General features: G+C 40.1%; 1 protein-coding gene across 1 annotated transcript in view; it reads right to left on the bottom strand.

The window, feature by feature from the left end:
• Positions 1-22,757, bottom strand: part of degs2 (delta(4)-desaturase, sphingolipid 2) — a 58,113-nt gene that overhangs the window by 29,838 nt on the left and 5,518 nt on the right. Inside the window, exon 2 of the mRNA XM_043697423.2 lies at positions 12,977-13,719. Coding sequence (XP_043553358.2) covers positions 12,977-13,719 — 743 coding nt within the window. The remainder of the gene's footprint in view (positions 1-12,976; positions 13,720-22,757) is intronic.

Here is a 22,757-nt window from a genome sequence, read left to right as displayed (position 1 = left end):
GACATTTGGACAGGTACATGAATAGGAAAGGGTTTGGAGGGATATGGGCAAATGCTGGCAAGTGGGCCTGGTTTGGTTTGGGAACAAAGTTGGACCAAAGTGTCTGTTTCCATGCAGTATGTAAACTTATGTAAATTAGCAACATTGTTTTGGAGTTATTGACTTTAATTTTAGGTTTCTGCCCAGAAATAGGTCAGATATCCACCACAGGGTATTTTTCCACTCCCAACGACACAGGATTTTTCCCAATCCTTACGTAGAAGTTTCTATCCCTTGTACTTGTAGAGGGACAGATTTTTACCTTGGTTGGTATGACAGACTTGTATGACAGACTTGTCTCCTTACATACTTTTTCAAGCTTATTGAGACTCTTCACATGTAATCTAACCACTGGCACTCTGTATCTTCCCTCATCAGTTTTTGTAGACTTGCTTTGTGTTCTGACATGTGAAGTATGAAAGAGCTCATTTACTTGATTAAGTAAAGAAACATCCATTTCTTGTTACTAGGAGTTTCTACCTGAAAGATGGGTGTAACTGTTTCAGGACTTGGCTTGACTCTATCAGTTCTGAACACCAAACCCAAAGCACAAGCATGTTGTTACCATCACCACTCATTTGTCTGTGTTTAGTTCAATCTCCCCATTTTGTTTGGCTCCTTCCATGTCTTTGTATAGACAGCAGTCATGATATTTTTCATCAACACTATAGATGATGATATCATCAAACAAGCCAACTGTTCCTTTGTATCACTTGTTTGTTTCATCTACTTTCAGCAGGATCACAACCTGACATGCCCTTAAGACCAAATGGTACGCACAGATATGTACCATGTGAAGAGTGTTTTCTACTGTGAGGATTTGTCACCAAGCTTCTCAATCCAGTAGCCGTTTTTGGCATCAAACTTACTGAAAATGTTTGCCCTTGCAAGTGCAAGTTGTGTGATCTCTTCCAGTGTTGGTCTGGATATTGATACCCCTTTATTGTTTGATTACATTTTTTGGGATCCAGATTAATTTGTAGCTGTATGTCTGGCTTCTCTCACAATGATAGAATCTACTCAACCTGTAGGCTTTGTGACTCTGGTGATCCCTGTCTTTTCTTCCATCTCTTGGAGCTCTCTTTCAGAGAAGAGAAGAGAAGAATCCCTATAGTGTAGAAACAGGCCCTTCGGCCCAACAAGTCCACACTGACCCTCCGAAGAGTAACCCACCTAGGCCCATTCCCCTACCCTATAGTTACCCCTGACTAATGCACCTAATCTACATATCCCTGAACATTATGGGCCTTTCAAGCCTTCCACTATTCTCCATTGGTGCAATATATGGAGGATAAATCACAGGTTTCCTGTCTGGATCAATACACAAAATCTTCAAAGCATCCACCTCTTTAAAACACTTTGGATCCATTTGAACCAGATCTTTCTAGTTTCTGACTGGAGGCCATTTTTCAATACTCAGTGATAGCTTTATCGTATGGTTTCCTGAGATCAACTCAACCAGAGGATAGAAGGGCTGTCTGTTTCAGTAACATAGAATGTACAGCTAATACCTTGGTGTGTTCCTCTGGTTTGGATCATTCCAATCGATGAAGCTCAGTTCCACCCTATGCTGCCAGCATCACACTACTCAGTTCCAGAGCAGTTATTTTGCGCAAACATTTTCTATCAAATTCTTATGAAAGTACTTCTGGTATAGCTGAGTGGGATGATGTAACTGTGCAGCAGTATCAAATTTACAACTGAGGGCTTATTTAGCATCTTCTTCTTGATTTAAGTGTTATATGTTTCGAGGTATGTTTGGTAAGTTTTCAAATGACACCAAAATTGGAGGTGTAGTGGACAGTTACTTTACAGTATGATGGGATCTTGATCAGATGGGCCAATGGGCCGAGGAGAGGCAGATGGAATTTATTTTAGATAAATGTGAGGTGCTGCATTTTGGGAAGGCAAATCAGGGCACTTAATGGTAAGGTCCTGGGGAATGTTGCTGAACAAAGAGACCTTGGAGTGCAGGTTCATAGTTCCTTGAAAGTGGAATCTCAGGTAGATAGGATAGTGAAGAAGGCATTTGGTATGATTGTCTTTATTGGTCAGTGCATTGAGTATAAGATTTGGGAGGTCATGTTGTGGCTGTACAAGACATTGGTTAGGCCACTTTTGGAATACTGCAATGAATTCTGGTCTCCCTACTATAGGAAGGACGTTGTGAAACTTGAAAGGGTCCAGAAAAGATTTACAAGGATTGAAGGGTTTGAGCTATAGGGAGGGGCTGAATAGGCTGGGGCTATTTTCCCTGGAGTGTCAGAGGCAGGGGTGATCTTATAGAGATTTATAAAATTGTGAGGGGCATGGATTGGATAAATAGACAAGGTCTTTTCCCCAGGGTGGGGGAGTCCAAAACTGGAGGGCATAAGTTTAAGATGAGAGGGGAAAAATTTAAAAGGAACCTAAGGAGCAACTTTTTCACACAGAGGATGGTGCATGAATGGAATGAGGAAGTGGTAGAGGCTGGTATAATTACAACATTTAAAAAGCATCTGGATGGGTATATGAATAGGAAGGGTTTAGACGGATTAGAGGTTTGGAGGGTTTAGGGTTTCGAGCATTATTGTCCAAATGCTGGCAAATAGGACTAGTTTTATTTAGGACAGCTGGTTGGCATGGACAAGTTAGACTGAAGGGTCTGTATCCATGCTGTATATCTCTACGCATCTATGAACTTGCACATCCTAACATTTCATACAGATCCATAGTTGTTATCTCTATTGTAACTCATTATTATTTTCACTATTACAGCAAGAAATAAGGAAGACAAATCATATTTTGGCATTTATTGCTGAAGGAATCAAGTCTAAAAGTAGGAAAGTGTATCTGCAACTGTACAAGGCATTAGTGAGACCATAGTGCGGTGGCTCAGTGGTTAGCACTGCTGCCTCACAGCACCAGGGTCCCAGGTTCGATTCCAACCTTGGGTGACTGTCTGTGTGGAGTTTGCACATTCTCCCTGTGTCTGCGTTGGTTTCCTCCCACAGTCCAAAGATGTGCAGGTCAGGTGAATTGGCCATGCTAAATTGCCCATAGTGTTAGGTGCATTAGTCAAGGGAGATGGGTCTGGGTGGGTTACTCTTCAGATGGCCGGTTGGGCCGAAAGGCCTGTTTCCACACAGTAGGGAATCTAATCTAATCGTTCTGTATGCATTTCTGTTCCTCTTATTTCAGGACGGATATTGTTGCATTGGAGGCAGTTTTGAGGAGGTTCACTGGAATGATCCCAGAGGGAAGAGGTTTGTTGATGAAGAGAGATTGAGCAGCTTCAGCCTACAGGTTCTGGAATTTGTAGGGGAGATCTAATGGAGGTATACATGATGCTAAAGAAAATTGAATTAGAGGAGATGCTTCCTCTTCTGGGACAATCTGGAATGAGAAGTCATAATTTTAGGATAATGAGTAGCAGGTTTAAAACAGAGATGAGGAGCGATTATTATTCTCAGTGGTGTGAATCTGTGGAATTCCCAATCCAACAATATAGTGGAATGCTAGGTTATTGAGTAAATTTAAGGAGGCGATAGATTTTAAATCAGCGAAAGGGGGTGAAAGGTGATGGGAGGAGGCAGAAAAAATTGAATTGAGACTGACGTGAGATCGGTCATGATCTTATTGAATAGCAGAGCAGGCTCAAGTTACAAAATCCTGTTCTTAGCTTACGATGTCCTTATGTTCTTATTGTCTTCCAGACAATAGGAGATTTAGCTTTTTGTCTTTTGCATTTGCCCAGTTGCTCTGCTTCTCATAACCTATTTACCATATTCTTTCATGGTTTTGCATATCTTTTCCTAGTGATTATCTTTTCACAAACCCTGCAGTTTGAATACATGTAAAATATTTCCTCTGTCGGTAAACTCATGGTCATGAATTCTTGCATAGCTTGATCTCTGTTTGGTATGAATTCTTTTGTTGCTGTATCAGTACATGGCCCTGCTTCTTGATTGCATTTTCATCTGCCTAATTAGGGTACATTATATTCCAGTAATGTTTACAACCTGTGATATCACAACTTTCTCCTACTTAATCATAGCTTTTTGTGTATCGGGGTGTTTCGAATTCTGAATTACTTGATCTATCAGCCATTTATTTTTAATTTATATTTGCTGATTCAATTTTTTGATCTCATTTAGTAATGGTTCACAGGTTCACCAGGTTCTTGTCTAAAGCTCTAAAATTCACACCATCAAATTTAATAGAGAAAATGAATAAAGAACTGCAGATGCTGAAAATCAGAAACACACATAAATAGCTGGAAAAACTCAGCAGAGAGAAAGCTTTCCACAGATTCTGCCAGACCTGCTGAGATTTTCTAGCAATTTCTGTTTAATAGATTTAATAGTTTGATTTTGGCTCAAGATGTGAGATAATTTTTCAACAATTCTGTCTATATGTATTCTGTCATCCTCATTCCTCTCCCAGCTATTAAACAAGTTTAAATCTGTCTCTGCTGTCCCTAAAAGGATGGAACTAAAGGATGCAAAATGTCCATCTGCACTTTCATTTGAACTTCTCAAAAATGTCATGATACAATTAGTTTCCCTTTTCATCCTGAGGTGATGCTGCATATTCATTGCTGTGGTGGTGGCCATTTTGATTTCATACAATTCAATTTGTTGTACTCGCTCTGTAATATTAATAGTCAGTTGGCTGGAGGGCTGCTTTACAATGTAGAGCGATGTCAGCAATTCCTGCACCAGCTGAGGTTACCAAGAAGGTCACTACTTCTAAATTTCCCACCTCACCTGAGCTGCGGTGACTGTCAGGTTAAACCATCACCAGTTTTATATCTCTAATGAGAGAGCAGCCCATGGTCTGGTAAGATTATGGCGAACTGACATTTACAAATTGGTGTTAATGTTTCTTAATCTAATTCTTTGTTTATAAAGCTTGTGTTTTACTGGATACCTGCTGCCATTATGTTCCACCCTGTGGTTCCTGGAAATAAGCACACTTCTGGGCAAAATGCTGACATCTAATGTACCACTCAAATTGGCATTGCAGCCCACTACATTTTGCGTTATTACACAGAAAGAAGAGCAGTAGTGACATCCTATTTATACGCGCATAACAATATAGCTCCTAAAATATTTTGATAAACATAAGCATTAACAGGAAGGCACCCTTCCACATCCAGCTTATTTGACGGGGTGAATCTAATGTTGGTAAAATGCAATAACATGGTAAAATGGCTAGCAATAGGCAAATTAATTGATTTTATTGGCTGCCTGCCTCCAATTGATGAGCTAAAAACAATGACTGCAGATGCTGGAAACCAGATTCTGGATTAGTGGTGCTGGAAGAGCACAGCAGTTCAGGCAGCATCCGACGAGCAGCAAAATTGACGTTTCGGGCAAAAGCCCAATTGATGAGCAACAAGCCATTGCCATTCCCACCACAGGGAATATCTTCCCCACCTCCAAGGAGAGTTAATTTCTCTTTTATTGATGAGAGACAGTTATATCATGCTGATCTAATAGAAGCCTCTTGATAACTAAAGATCTGAGAAACAAGTAGAAATATTTCCTACAGAGACTTTATGGCAGTTAGTTAACGGCCTCAGGCTTCCAAAAGCTGGCTCTTTTTCTTGCCAATATGTAAAACAGGTAGACTGTATAATTTCAGTTCCCTACAGGTCTTATTTTATGGAACATCCTAAAGGAACGTAAACCCAACATTAATTAGCTCAGTTTTTTTTATTCACTCATGAGATGTGGGCAAGCATTTATTGCCCGTCACCTGTGGATAAGCTGACTATTACTTTACGGGGTGGCATTTCCACCAGGTAGTTTCACAACTGCTGGCTGCATTGGATGAGGAGAGTGAGAAATAAATGAGGCTATGAATTATGCCTAGTCCTGTTTGAAAATGTGCTCCTTGCATATTTCATTTGGCTTTACAGACCCACCCTGCAGCAAAACCCAGTAAACAAGCTAGGACATTCCTTCCACCATAAGGTCAGAAGTGGGGATGTTTGCCAACAATTGCACAATATTCAGGATCTTTCACAACTCCTCAGACACTGAAGAAGTCCATGTCCAAATGCTAAACCATCTGGACAACATCCAGGCTTGGGCTAACAAGTGGCAAGTTACATTTGCTCCACACAAATGCTGGGTAATGGCCATCTCCAAGAAGGTGTCACAGTGGGGAATCACAGGCGAGATCACAGCAAAGCTGGTCTGAGGACTGTGATCATTGTATTATTAAGGATAAGGAACATGAAGGTACATGAAGAACATTGATTGATTAAGTACCTTGGACAAAATAAAGGAAGACTTGTAAGTTGCAATACCCTTTCAAAGATTGATCAGTAGTTTATTCAGTTGATTTGTTTAGGAAAAGAAGAAAGAGGGACTTGGGGGACTTTTCTTGTTCATTAGGGAGGAGGCAAACATATATAATGTGGCATTCTGCTAATAAATGTAGCAGTAACTAAAAAAATTGCATCTGGCTTCCTACCTCACTGTCAGATTTCAGAATTATTTAAAATTTAGCAAAAGATGGTCTCCTGAAGGTGAAGATTGGAAGCTAAGAAAAGAAAAATCAGACAGAACCTTATAATCTTGAGTTACTTTTATGAAGAATGGCTGAAAGTCACATAAGCTAAGTTGTTAGGTTTAGATCCACCCACCAAACTACTCTGAATCTGAACTCAATAGGAAAATGAAGTAGATATGTGCACATCCTTAGCAAACAGAAAACAGGGTACTACTTTGGTACTGTTACTTCTTAACAACAGTAAAATCAGAAGCAAAATACTTTGGGAATTAGATGTCCATCAGTTGAACATTGATGAAGACTTAAGTATTCTCTTAAAATTCATGGATGAAATTTACAGAAACGTTGATCTGTTAGATATCTACAAGGCATAGTCAAACTTTGATAGATTTTTGAAGTCATTGCACAGAGAAATATAATATGAACTTTAACAGACTGTGGAAAAGATTGCTTAAGTTCAATTGAGAGATTATTTTCTCAGGGCTCTCATTTGAATTATTGAATTATGCTCATGTGTTGCATGTAGATTCATAGGGTCATAGAGCATAGAAGAGGCCCTTTTGACCTATTACATCTGTACTGACATGTCTACCACTAAAGGTGTGTTAATCCCAATTTCCTGTACTTGTCCTATATCCTTGAACGTTATGTGGTTAGGCTTTTGGTCTTAATTAGTGTTTTGTTCTTTTACAAAAAGACACCTTTTTGAATCAAGTGTCTACTACTTTAAAAATATTATGGGGAAGCTGTCATTTCCAGCATCCTTAGTGATGCAAACAGGACATTTTGCGATGTCACAAAGGATGGAGGGCTCAATATTTGCAGCATTTCAAGACACTTCATTTACAAGGTGCAGGCATCAGTACAATATCTGGAAAGAATAAGCATGAAGCTATTTTTAGCTGATCTGACAGACAATAGGCAAATAAGCCCCAGAAATGCCTGGGGAATAGTTAGCAGGTGCTACAGATGTGACTCCAAATATCACTATACAATGAATGACCAAAAGCATAGCAGCAGAGATTTTAAAGTGATGCCTAACACTTAGAAGTTGAAGATGATGATAATAATCAGTTTGAGAGGTAGGAATGGTCACAAGAGAGTTTAGTCACAAGAGGGTAATGAGTGCACTACCCAGATTCATTCAATTGTGCCATATTAGGTAATGATTGAATCTCCACAGTCTGTGGAGCAGATTGATGAAAATCTTATTTGGATTCACTCAATAGTAAGGATCAAAGCAAGGTTAGGGAGCATGAAAGTTCTACTCGTTTCAAGTTCAAAGATGACAACTCACCGAAGTCACTGAAAAGAGTGGTGTTTCCAGGCAAAAAGCTGGAGTAAGACACTTTATTGCTACAAATGTAGCTTCTTTGCCGCTGAGCAGGCCTTCCATGCAAAAGACACAAAGGAAACATTGAATATGATTTGCAGAGGAATAATGATAGTGTCACAGACCTAATAATCCATAGAGCCTGGCTATTGCTCTTGGGAACTGGAACCGAAATGTTAACTCTGATTTCTCTCCACTCATGCTGCCAGATCTGCTAAGATTTTCCAGCAATTTATGTTTTTGTTTCAGATTTCCAACATCTGCAGTTCTTTTTGTTTTTTTTTATCTAATGGTCTTTGGACATGGGGTTGAATTCCATCCTAGCAGAAGGTGAAGTTTGAAATCAAATAAAATCTGAAATTAAAAGCTGGATTATTGATGACCATATAAATGTTGTCAAGCATGATAAAAAAAAAGAACTCATTTGCTTCACTAGTACCCTTTGGAGAAGGAAATCTGTCATTGCACCTGGCCTAGCCTATGTGCAGCTTCAGATCCACAGCAATGTGGTTGACTCTTGTTTCCCACGGAGTAGTCCTATCAATCCACTCAGTTCAAGTGCAAAGAGAGAGTAGTAATGAATGCTGGCCCAGCCAGCAACAACTACATTCTATGAATGAATAAAAAAAAATTGAGATTGATTACAAAAGTTCAGAATCTGAGGAATTACTAGCAGGCAATGAAGCACCTTATACCTCACATACTCATATAGAATCAAAGAATCCCCACAATATGAAAAGAGGCTATTCAGCACATTTGAGTCTGCACTGACCCTCCAAATAGCTTTCCACCATACTCAAACGCTTATCCTATCCCTGCATTTTTACTATGGCTAATCCACCTAGCCTGCATATCCCTGGACATTATGGGGCAATTTAGCATGGCCAATCCACCTAACATGCACATCTTTGGACTGTGGGAAGAAACCAGAGCACCCAGCGGAAACCCACGCAGATGCAGGGTGGCTGTGCAAACTCCACACAGACAGTCGCCTGAGGCTGGAATCAAACTCAGAGTCCTGGTGCTCTGAGGCAGCAGTGCTAACCACTGAACCACATCGATTTGACAATTATGTGGAACAGAATACACTTCATAAGGGGCTGGATAATGTAGGCAGTATAATGCAAAGGACAGGACTCTTATACCCAAAGGACAACTACCCAGATACAGGATACTCAGAGATCTACAATCACAAAGGGTCCAGTGTCTATGAAAGTAGGCATACTCAACTGAAGGTAGGTCCAGCAATGTTCTACTGGTATCACAAAGCAAAACTCTCAGCAATCTACATGATATATGTTGTTGATTTTCTATTGAAATTTGAGCAAATTGCTATAACTAAGATTGAAGGAGAATCATAGAATGATTATGACAACAGAAGGAAACTATCCTTTCTGCATTGGCTGTCTGAAGAAATAGTTCACTTCATGCTACTCCCTTGCTTTTTCCCTGTCTTCTTACAAATGTTTCCTTTTAAGATAATGATTTAATTCCCATAAGACCATAAGGCGTAGAAGCAGATGCAGGCTATTCAGCCCATCAAGTCTGTTCCACCATTCATTGAGATCATGGCTGATCTGATAATTCTCAATTCCACTTTCCTGCCATTTGCTCATAATTCTTGATATCGATCCTGATTAAAAATCTGTCAATATCATCCTCAAATATACATAACAATCCAACCTCATCAACCAGAAGTAGAGGGCATAGGTTTAGGGTGAGAGGGGAACGATCTAAAAGGGACGTAAGGGGCAACTTTTTCACGCAGAGGGTGGTACGTGCATGGAACGAGCTGCCAGAGGAAGTGGTGGAGGCTGGTACAATTACAGCATTTAAAAGGCATCTGGATGGGTACATGAATAGGAATTGTTTGGAGAGATATGGGCTAGGTGCTAGCAGGTGGGACTAGATTGGGTTGGCTTATCTGGTCGGCTTGGACCAGTTGGTCCAAAGGGTCTGTGTCCGTGCTGTACATATCCATGACTCTATGACTCTATAACCCAGTGGAGCAGAAAATTCCACAAATACACTAACATCTGAGAGAAGAATTTCCTCCTCATCTCTCTCTTAAAAACTTATGCCCTCTGGTCTGAGATTCTCCCATAAGGCACAACAACCTCTTCAAACATGCCCTGTCAAAACCTCCTAAGAAACTTAAGATAAACAGAAATTATTGGAGAAACTCAGCATGTCTAACAGCATCAGTAGAGAGAAAGCAGAGTCAATGTTTCAAGGCCAGTGACCCTTTTTCAGCCTAACTCACTTTGTGCATACCTTGATGTTCACAGCACCTCTGTCTTGCCTTACCTTTATAGCAACTTGCTGCTTCATTCAGAACTTCAGACCATAGTTCTGTCTTCACTTCAGAATCAAAGAAGAATCATGCAGACTCAAAATATTAACTCCGTTTCTCTCTCCACAGATACTGCCAGACATTCTAAATTTCTCCAATGTTTTTTGTTTTTGTTTCAGATTTCCAGCATCCACTATATTTTAGTTTCATAGGTTGTGTAGTCACTTAGCTTGAATTGCATGACTTCTTGGATTATGCTGTTTTGACTCAGCGCTAAAGAAAAATTAGTTTCTGACCTTTCAAAGAAATAAGTCACCTTCACAGACAAAATCCAATTACCTCAATGTCAGAACCCATGTTCTCTCATAATAATAATAAAATATTCTAAACATTCATTGCAATGTGGACAGACAATGTGGCTCAAATTTTAACCAATAATGTAACAAACCAAGGAGCCTTAAAATGACAACAGTTGACCATCTATAAATGAATAAATACCATTAAACCATTAAAGCGGTCCAACAATTCTCTTTTTCCCAAACAACAATACAAAATCAAACCATTTTCCCTCTATGGTAATTTTTTGTCCCCCAGATACAGTTGCCATAATGGTCTATATGGGTGAGATTATCAGATTACTGAATCAGTTTGGGTCATTTTAAAACATTTAACATCTATAAGTTTCTACGGTATAGGCCATTAGTAATAATTTGAAAATTAGTAAGGTTAATCTACATAGGATCCTATGGATGGTAAATTGAGACTGTCATGAACCACAAAGATGTATCTGCTTTCATAGAAACCCTACAGTGTGGAAACATGCCATTTGGCCCAAGAAGTCCACAGTGACCTTCTGAAGAGTAACCCACCCAGACCCATTCCCTCTACTCTGTTGCTCTAGATTTATCCCTGACTAATGCACCTATCCTACACATCTCTGAACACTATGGGCAATTTAGCATCACTTAACCTGTCCACCTTTGAATTGTGGGAGGAAACTGGAGCACCCAGAGAAAACCCACGCAGACACAATGAGAATGTTCAAACTCCACAAAGACAGTCGCCCAAGGGTGGAATCGAATGCAGATCCCTGGCACTGTGAGGCAGCAGTGCTAACCACTGAGCCACCATGGCTTGTTTATATGTAGTACTTCCTAGTCCTCTAATTGTTATTGTAATACAATGCAAATATTGTCCTGATGTCACTTCCATGAAAATAAAAGAGATTTAGGAATAATATTTCAGAAATTATTTAGTGTGTTTGAAATTAGATTTTAACATTTGAATTTTATATTTTAGCACATGAAACCTGAATCTAATCATTCAATCTATAAATACAAGTATCAATATTCAAACACCTTGCATTTAATAAATCTTAAAAATAATGCACAGAAATTGATTTTTTATTGGCATTGTTAAATTAACTGTACATTGTGCGTCCACCATGGTTCCCAAGATATACATGTAACAAAGTCAGCTTGTTCCACCAACTTATCAAAGAGACATTGTCACTCATTGTCCATTGTCTGCTTTTAGCACTACAACATGAACGATGTCATTTGCAACACATTAATGTGGTTTGAGTGGTAACAAGAAAAGACCAAAAAGCAAAAGTATAAAAATAATCTAGAATAATTCTTTAAAAAAACACAACGTTTTCCCAACAGCACCTATCGGCCTTCCAAATAATCAGGATTGTGCATCCAACTTTGAATATTTGGAGCGAGGCTTTTCAGAAACTTTTCATCCGAAATGGCACAGAAACAATGAGGGCTCTTAAAATGGCAAAAAATATGATTGAAAGAAATCAAATGTCCAATAGCTTTTTTATGTATTCTCTGTCAATAGGAGCAAAATCTTAGGTAAATTTAAAGAACAATAACAGGAGATAAACATGAGAAAAAATTACAAATCGTTGAGCAATACTAGTAGTTTTTAATAATTTGAATTGTAACATGGTCCTTATTAAACATTTAGAGCTATACATAGAAATACTTACACATGAGTGACATTGTAGGATTAATTATTGGGAATAAAATAGTTATCCTGATTTAATAACTAACAATACAGGATTGAGAGCTCTGTGACCTACTCCTGCTTCTTTTACTCTAAGCAATCAGTACATAGCAGATAGAAATGTTACACTCTGCACTGTCCAGAAGTTTTCCTCTTCTCTTCTGTCAAAATGCAATAATAGCCTCTTAACCAAGTCAGGTGACAGATTTAGACATCAGACAGGGACAGCTATACCGTAGACTAGAGCAGCTAAACACGGCAATAATCACAGTCATCACACAATTTGGCTGTAAGAATTCAGCTATTTGACTTAAACTACCTTAATTTCAGCACTCGGGCTTTGTAGTTAAAAGAAAATACTTCATCTTTATTAAGTTGAATTGTAAGTACACACAACGCAGTACTATTAATGAAAATTAGATGATTATTACAAACGCCTTGTGCTGGCCACCATGGAAATACACTTAGTTAAATTGTCATAATGTTTTCTATATCAATATATTGCTCCAGTATTCCCTTGACAGTGCTGACTCATGTCAGGGTGTAGCAATCTGTTTGCAGTTAAGATCACTGCGCCAGAAACAGTAATATAGATTGATTTAGTCTTCTTTATAACCTAGGATACTCCAGTAAACTTTAGTCCCTTTGTTGTTACCTTAACGAAGCTTATCTACCACAACCCATATTATGTCATGAACCTGGGATCTTCCTACACTGTACAATTCAGTACCAGCTTATATGATGCACTTACTCAACCAGCAGGTAGGTCCTAAAATTATTTCTCTACTTACCAATGGTAGTTTACTGCCAGGAATACTGGGAAAGTCATGGTGTTCAACATGGTATCCAACATTGAAGGTTATCCAGTTGAGAGGACCATAATACGAGTAGGTTTCATGCCCCTTCAGAAACATGTAATGCTCGGCAATGAAATGTCCAGAGATTGGATGGATACCCATACATAGAAGTGAGCCTGCCACCAAGTATACTATTGGTTTCAAGCCCCACAGGTAGTAGATGAGAAAATCATATGCAAACTGCACCACAGCATTCAACACCTCTAACCTTGTAATGGGTTTAGGGTTAACATAAAGGGGCCTGAGCGCATAAAAAAGGGGTTGGAGAATAAGCCAAATCGTTTTGCGAAATGGAGTGCAGAAGAACCATCCTTCCATTTCTGTTGGGATGTCTACATCTAAGCCATCACCTCCCAGGTATCGATGGTGATCTATGTGGTATTTCTTGAAAGATGCAGAATACGGCATTCCAATTGGTAGATTAGCAAACATTGCAAACAATCGGTTCCATTTTGCCAGCTTATTGCCAAATGCAACATTATGAGAGATATCATGAATGGCCAGAGTCAGTGAGTGGTTGACAGCACCTCCAAAGGCATAAGCCCAGAATATAATCCATTTCCAAGACAAATCTTTCACAAAGAAGCATGCAATGGTCTGCGTAAGGACCATTCCAAACACAATCCATTTTAGATTAGGATCGGGTCCCATCAGTGATTTGATCTCTGGATACTTAGCTGCAGAACAAAACAAAATACAGTATAACAAATATTATTGACTACAATTCTAACACATGTAGTGATCAAACATTAAAATATTTTGTAAAATATAGTATATCATAACAACAGCAATGTTTATTCATTATAGTGTCTTCCAAGGTGCTTCACAGAAACAGTATTTAGAGCCACAAATGCAGAAATTAGAATAGGTGACCAAAAGGTGTAGTTTTTAAACAATCTCATAAAGGAGAATATAGAGATAGAGAAGCACAATGGTTAGGTATAATGTCAGCACAGCTCAGTGCTATTAATGCTAATTGTATCGTTTTAATGATACATACACAATTTGAGTGTTGCACCCTCTTTGCCATCCTGGACATGAAGGCTTTGTTGAGTTGTGAGTTTTGCTAGTGAGAGTCAATTGGCTATTTAATTACAAGTGACTTCAAATTTTAACCAACATTCTGAGACTCAAATGGGCAAAAAGTCGGACTGGTACCTCTGAATTAGAAGGTGTAGAGTTTGAACCCATATAATCCAGCAATTGCAGACTGGAACTCCAACTCTGAATTCTGAATTGGGCTTCCACTGAGTTATTTAGATTCAGTGATGTTTGTGGTTTTCCTTATCATATGGCTTATGAGAGCCCATAAAATCTAAGACTAACTAGAAGTTGGCATAAATATCACAGAGTGTAAAGCTGAACAAGAAACGTTTCGTGAGTTACCTTAGTTCAGGATGAGAAGACTTAACTCCCACATCCTTACAGTCTCCTACCAAAAGATAATAGGGATAATCTAAGAGACAGTAGGTGGGAGCAACCCATCAGTTGACAGTCATAAATAAATTGTTCTCATCAAATGAAGTGAGCGCGATCTTCAGGCAATTGGAAAAGGGATGGAGGAAAAACTTGGGGAAGTGGAGGCTCAAGATTTCAAAGGAAGATTGAACATAGGAACAGGAGTTGGCCATTCAGCCCATCGAGCCTCCTGCTGTATTTCCATATGCTTTGATGTCATTAGCCTCCAGAATTGATTTCTATTTTGGACATGCTCATTGGTTGAGCACCCACAACCCCCTGTGGTAGAGAATTCCAAAGATTCCCCACTCTCTGAGCAAATAAATTTCTCCTCATCTCAGCTTTAAGTGGCCTATCCCTTATCCAAAGGTTGTCACCCTTTGGTAGACTGTTCATCTCCTCCTGAAGTCTCCCTGCACCCTCCTCATAACTTACATTCTCAACTGGTATTCTGTCATCAGTAAACATTAAACAATTACAACTGATCCCCATATCAAAATTATTTTAAAATATTTCTAGCTCGAAGGAGTCTGAGCTGCTCTTTTTGGAGGCAGCACAGTGGCTCAATAGTTAGCACTGCTGCTTCAAAGTGCTAGGGACCCAGGTTCGATTCCAACCTTGGGCAACTGTCTGTGAGGAGTTTGCACATACTCCCCGTGTCTGTGTGGGTTTCCTCCAGGTGCTCCAGTTTCCTCCCACAGTCCAAAGATGTGCAGGTCAGGTGAATTGGCCATGCTAAAGTGCACATAGTGTTAGATGCATTAGTCAGAAGGAAATGGGTCTGGGTGGGTTACTCTTCGGAGGATTGGTGGACTTGTTGGGCTGAAGGGCCTGTTTCCACACTGTAGGGGAATCTAATCTAATTGTGAATAGCCGTGGAGCTAGCACTGACCTAACCCTAGTTACAGCCTGTCTGAGAAATATCTGTTTGTTCCTACACATGCTTTCTTACTTGTCAACTAACTCTCAATCTATGTTAGCATACTTTTACCAATTCCATGCATTCTAATTTTATTTACTAACTTCTTGTGTTGAACCTCATCAAAAACTCCTGAAAATCCAAACGCACATCGCTAGTTCTCCATTAACAATGCTACAAATAATATCCTCAACAAACGTCAACCAGTTGTCAAATGTGATTCCTTTTCATAAATCCATGTACATTCTTCTCAATTTTATTATTTGTTTCTAAATGCCTAGTTATCACATCCTTTTTAATAGATTTAAATATTTTCCATAACTACTGACATCAAAGCTGGAAAACAGCTTTGTAGTTCTCCATTCTCCCACTTCCTTTTGAAACAGTGGGCTTATGTTTGTTATTTTCCAGTCTGCAGGAACTGTTCCAAAAGTAACAGAATTTTGAATGATAACCACCAATGCATTTCAAATCTTTATCGCCGCCTCCTTCAGCGTTCTCAAATCATCTGATTGCTCAGCTTTCAACCAGTTAGTTTTTCAATGACTGTTTCTTGATTTTTTTTTGCTGCTCAGTTTTAAATACCCATTGATTACTTAGCATCTCTGGAAGGTGTTCTGTATCTTCTTCAGTGAAAGTAATGCAAAATAACTGTGTATTTTATCTGTCATTTCCCTGTTCTCCAATAGAAATTCTCTTGTCTCCTTTGTAATAGGACCACATGTGTCTTAATCCTGTCCATTTCACATACTTAAGGAAGCTTTTATAGTCTGCATTTATGTTTCTCACAAACTTATTTTCCATTTTTTCATCAAATTTTTACACCTTTGCGGCAATGTAAATTACTGCCAATACTTAGACTTATCACTCATAATGGCTTCCTTGTAAACAATGCCCATTGATCTAATGCAATTTTTAACTTATCATGTTCGCCATTGTTGATTCACCTTTCACTTTGGGTGTTTGAGCCTTAGAGCAATATATTTGTCATTTAGTAATGAAATTCCGACAGTGTATAAGCAATGGGCAATTTAGCATGGCTAATCCACCTAACCTGCACATCTTTGGACTGTCGGAGGAAACCAGAGCACCTGGAGGAAGCCCACACAATCATGGAGAGAACACAACAGTTGCCCAAGACTGAAAATTGAACATAGGTCTCTAGCACGGTGAGGCAACAGTGTTCACCACTGATCCACTATGCTGCCCTGTAGGTATCTGCTGTAGATCATGTGGTATTGTCATAATATACAACCATTTCCTCTCTACTAACAAATATTTTAGGGTATTTTCCCAATTCACCATAGCTAACTTGCTCTTCATAGCTTCCTTTCCTCATATTTAAGACCCCTTGTTTCAGAATGAACTACATTGAATTTATACCAATGTGAAATTTCGGTATATTATCGTCACTGTTTTACAAAGGTTCCTTTATGGAAAGATTATTAATCACCCCTTTCTTGTTATTTAACACTAACTCTAAAGGGCATGATCGCTAGTTGACTCCTCAATGTGCTACTCCAGAAATCCATCTTGTACCAATTCTGGGAATTTATCTTTGACAGTATTAGTCAGGTCTGGACTATTCCCAGAACCTGTGCCGCTGCAGTCACCCGGGCCATCTTCCAGTTCATATGGAGGTCAAAGATGGACCGGGTCCGAAGGGACTCGCTGTACAAAGATCTGGGCAACGGGGGAAAAAATACACCCAATGCCACCCTCACCCTGATGGCCACCTTTGTGTGTGGCTGCATAAAGCTGTGCGTGGATCCCCGGTACGCAAACACCAAGTGTCACTACGTACTGAGGTTCTACCTGTCCCCAGTGTTGCGAAGGATGGGCCTGGCCTCGCTGCCGCAGAACGCTCTGAGTAGTTGGACCGTTCCGTATCACTTGTCCTTCGTGGAGAAGTTTATGAAGAAAAACACCTTTGACCACAAGTCCATCAGGAAGTGGTCAGCACGTAGTGTCCTTGAGACCCTTCGGGAAAAGGAGAGGGCGGATCCTATCGAGCGGTTCCCTGAGCAGTCTGTCAAAGCCATTTGGCAGAATGCCTCATCACCAGAACTTTCCAACAAGCACCAAGACATGGCTTGGCTGGTGGTGAGAAGGGCTCTGCCTGTGAGATCCTTTATGCACGCCCGGACTCGCAGCCGCACCACACGCTGCCCTCGAAGCGGCTGCGGGGGGGACGAGACTGTCACACACCTCCTTCTGGAATGTGCCTATGCAGAGGAAGTCTGGAGAGGAATGCAGTGGTGTTTGTTGAGGTTCATCCCGAGCAGCGCCGTGACGCGGGACTCCGTGCCCTACGGCCTGTTCCCCGGGACGCACACCGAGACAAACATCAACTGTGCATGGAGGATCATCAACTCGGTGAAGGACGCTCTCTGGGTGGTCTGAAACCTGCTGATCTTCCAGCTGAAGGAGTTGCCCCCGACTGAGTGTTGCAGACTGGCACATTCCAAGGTCCAGGACTACGTGTTGAGGGACGCACTGAAGCTTGGGGCAGCTGCCGCCAAGGCGCGGTGGGGAAAGACCACTGTGTAAATTCTGCCTGCCTAACGAAGAACAGGGGGCCCATGCAGTCATTTGGGCTCTGCTGACGCCTCAGCTAATTATATGGGCATATGATTGAAAAATGTACAGACCTGTACAAAAATGATCTGTATGTACATGTTTACATATGTATGGCATGTCCAACTGTACAGACCATCAAATTATTTTATGAATAAAATATATTTTTGAAATAAAAAAAAAGTACTGATTTGGTTTACCCAGTCGAAATGTACATTGAGGTCAGCTATCATTATTGTACTGTCCATGATGCATGCATCTATAATTTCCTGATTTATGCATGCTCTAGACTACCACTATTGTTTGGTGGCCTACAGCCAGCTAATAACAATATTTCCTGCCCCCTGCTGTTTTTTTCAGCTCCATCTAAATTGTCTCTACATGTTAATCCTTCAGTCTAAGATCCCCGCCCCCCCCCCCCCCCCAAACTCACAAAATGTACTCATTTTGTCTCTCATTATTGTTTCCTTGCTGACCTAGAAGGAACCTAAGGATTTGTTTTTAAAATCGCTTGCCTGCCATTTGTCTGGGTGTTGATTGTTGCCCACTGCTGCCAGCATGTTTGTTATCATATCAGTCTTTCAATCCCCAGAATGAAATTTGTTGTCAAGTATTCTAACTATTGATTCTGCTTTACACTGAAAGAAAGAAGCAGTGGGTGGGAGCACATCAACTGCACCCCCACTCCAGGTTAAAATCCAGGCATCAATGTATGCTATAATGACACCCATGAGCACAACCCTTTAGTTAAATTACTTTGCAATGGTGCCAAAAGTGAGTGAGAGCAACATTCTCCCACTCCAGTCCCCACCCAAATGTCGACACACAATATCTATCAAAAAAGGTGACATGGAAACTCCAACAAACTACCGCATTTGTGTTGTGTCAGCTAAAGACTTATGATTTTGCGTGCATTCAATTCCTGTTTTCTTAAATAGTTCCCAAAACTAGTGCACAATGTGATTATTAAAATTCTAATCTCATAAGCCATCACGAATTTGCAACACTAAACATACAAATGATTACAAGCTTTGCTTCTTCTTCACAGATACACCTTCACCATCTTTGCTGAAGGTATATCTGTGGAGAGGAAGGAAAAAAATGAATAGTGATGAAATTTCATAATCTGAAAAGTATAGACATCTACTTCTTTTTCAGTGAAGTGCAGCTGTGTTGTGAAGTTTTGAACCAATCAATCAGAGAATATCTGATATATTATTAAGTACTTTTAATATAGGTGAGTACTTAACCTTAACTATTAGCTATTATTTTTGGTTCCATAATGGTATAAGTTGATATATACTTAGCTACCCTTAAACAAATTTGAAGAGGAAAGTAGTTTGAATTTCAATGCTCTTGTGCACCAAAAATGTGACTACTGATTGGTTGGGGAGGGGATAGAAGGAGCAGGAATTGCATCTTCTTTTAGAAATATATAACTGTACTAAATCTTTCAGTTTTCTCACTGAAATTAACATATTTAGGAATGGTTGCAAATACATAGTACCTTTCCTAACCTAAACACATTTGAGAGTGCTTGTGAAACATACTGAATGTTGTCATGTAAGAGATTCTGCAGCCAATTTGCACACAAGGCCCCAGATAGATCAACATAATAATGGCTGGATTATCTGTTTTAGGAACATTGATGAAGGGATAAGTATCGTGGAGGACACCAGAGCGACCTTCCTGCTCTTTATTAAAGTGCTACCGTGAGATCCTTTACAAACATTGAAGAAAGCTCATGGATTTTTGGTTTAACATCTTGCCAGATGGAAAGCTCTTCACAAGGTGAGTCTAGATTAGAGTGGTGCTGGAAAAGCACAGCCAGTCAGAAAATATCTGAGGAACAGGAAAATTGACGTTTTGGGCAAAAGCCCTTCATCAGGACTCAGGGCAGAGGAGATGACCTGGGAGTTGCAGTGAGAGAAACACTCACTGAGATTCTTGTGGAGAGAGGAGGACAACTTCTTCAAGGTTGGCATCTTTGCTAGAGGATTCGCAGTGAGATTCACAAGGTAACTGTTCACTGAGATAAATCTTTTGAGTAGAACTTGAACCAGTGCATTCTCTCTCAGAGAAACAAATGTCACCATTGAGGCTCAACATGCCTTCCAAACATCCCCAATCTTAAAATGGAACTGAATTGATTCCAACAGGGATTTCTGACAGGAATGAGAATAGTCATGGGAGAGAGCAGTTCAGAAAATATTTGGAAGGAACAAACAGAGTAAGGACCTTTTCTTAGGAAATTGCTGGTACCCAAACAAATGGAACTTTTAATATTAGCAACTAGTGTGGAAGTCACAAGGGAATACAAAGGAAAAAAAAGAGATTTGTGGAGGAAATAAATTAGGAAAATCATGGGTGAAGATAGCAGTGGAGCTGCAGAGTGATGGAGATTGAAATTAGAATGTATGTGGGACTGGGAAGAGTTCATTCCTGAACTGTCCCCAATGCTTGGTATTCTCTCCTCATCCCATTGATAGTACTGGAGCTCACATTGAATATATGGTCTGTGCAGAGAATTGACCATACCTTCCTTTTGTTAAAAATGAACTGGTTTTGCTATAAAATTAAGCATTCTATTTGCCGTGGTTGTTGCTCTGAAGAGATTGAACATGTTGAGAGTTTAGTCACACTTGGGTCTTATTCAGTTTTTTCATTAGCTAAATTCATAAATTCAGGTCCACCAATTTTCTCTTCCATAAGCAATACTTTACAGCTTTTGGCATATAATTTCCTCTGCTTTTGCCCTTTCTACTCACGCACTTTCTGAACTCATTATGTATTTTATTTAAAAACTCAATTGTCCCTCCCAGTTTGGAGTCATCTAAAAAATGTACATTGATTGTCTGAAATGATGATGTAAATTATAAATTATAATTATAAACTTCCAGGCATAAACATCAGAACTCTAAATTATTAGTCACAAAATAACAGTGACTTGCATTTAGAGTCATAGAGATGTACAGTATGGAAACAGATTCTTCGGTCCAACTTATCATTGCCGTCCAGATATCCCAACCCAATCTAGTCCCACCTGCCAGCGCCTGGCCCATATTCCTCCAAACCCTTACTTTTCATATACCCATCCAGATGCCTAATAAATGTTGCAATTGTACCAGTCTCCATCACTTCCTCTGGCAGCTCATTCCATACATGTACATCCTCTGCGTGAAAAAGTTGCCCCTTAGGTCTCTTTCCCCTCTCACCTTAAACCTATGCCCTCTAGTTCTGGACTCCCCCATACCCCAGGGAAAAGACTTTGTCTATTTACCGTATCTATGCCCACCTCATGATTTTATAAACCTCTATAAGGTCACCCTTCAGCCTCCGTCGCTCCAGGGAAAACAGCCCCAGCCTATTCAACCTCTCCCTATAGCTCAAATCCTGCAACCCTGACAATATCTTTGTAAACCTTTTCTGAACCCTTTGCAATTTCACAACATCTTTCTGATAGGAAGGAGACCGGAACTGCACACAATATTCCAAAGTGGCCTAACCGATGTCCTGTACAGCCGCAACATGACCTCCCAACTCCTGTACTCAATACTCTGACCAATAGAGAAAAGCATACCAAACGCCTTCTTCACTATCTTATCTACCTGCGATTCCACTTTCAAGGAGCTATGAACCTTCACTCTAAGGTCTCTTTGTTCAGCAACACTCCCTAGGACCTTACAATTAAGTGTATAAGTCCTGCTAAGATTTGCTTTCCCAAAATGCAGCACCTCACATTTATCTAAATTAAACTCCATCTGCCACTTCTCAGCCCATTGGACCATCTGATCAAGATATCGTTGTAATGAGGCAACCTTCTTTGCTGTCCAGTACCCCTCCAATTTTGGTGTGATCAGCAAACCAACTAACTATACCTCTTATGCTCACATTCAAATCATTTATATAAATGATGAAAAGTAGTGGACCCAGCACCGATCCTTGTGGCACTCCACTGGTCACAGAACTCCAGTCTGAAAAATAACCTTCCACCACCCTCTGTCTTCTACTGTTGAGCCAGTTCTGTATCCAAGTGGCTCGTTCTTCCTGTATTCCATGAGATCTAACTTTGCTAATCAGTCTCCCATGCGGAACCCTGTCGAACGCCTTACTGAAGTCCATATAGATCACATCTACTGCTCTGCCCTCATCAATCTTCTTTGTTACTTCTTCAAAAAACTCAATCAAGTTTGTGAGCCATAACTTCCCATGCACAAAGCCATGTTTACTATCCCTAATCAGTCCTTGCCTTTCCAAATACGTGTATATCCTGTCCCTCAGGATTCCCTCCAACAACTTGCCCACTACCGACGTCAGGCTCACTGGTCTATACTACCCTGTCTTGTCCTTACCACCTTTCTTAAACAGTGGCACCACGTTTGCCAACCTCCAGTCTTCCGACACCTCACCTGTGACTATCGATGATACAAATACCTCAGCAAGAGACCCAGCAGTCACTTCCCTAGCTTCCCACAGAGTCCTTGGGTACACCTGATCAGGTCCTGGGGATTTTATGCATTTCAAGAGATCCAGCTCTTCCTCTTCTGTAATCTGGACATTTTGCAAGATGTCATCCTACATTCTATATCTTCTATGTCATTTTCCACAGTAAATACTGATGCAAAATACTCGTTTAATATCTGCCCCATCTCCTGCGACTCCACACAAAGACCGCCTCGCTTATCTTTGAGAGGCCCTATTCTCTCCCTAGTTACCCTTTTGTCCTTAATGTATTTGTAAAAACCCTTTGGATTCTCCTTA

The sequence above is a fragment of the Chiloscyllium plagiosum genome, unplaced genomic scaffold, assembly GCF_037043375.1.
Source record: "Chiloscyllium plagiosum isolate Xiang-an unplaced genomic scaffold, Cpla_swu_hap1 HiC_scaffold_8, whole genome shotgun sequence".
Classification (NCBI taxonomy): domain Eukaryota; kingdom Metazoa; phylum Chordata; class Chondrichthyes; order Orectolobiformes; family Hemiscylliidae; genus Chiloscyllium; species Chiloscyllium plagiosum.
This window is presented reverse-complemented; position numbering and strand designations above follow the sequence as displayed.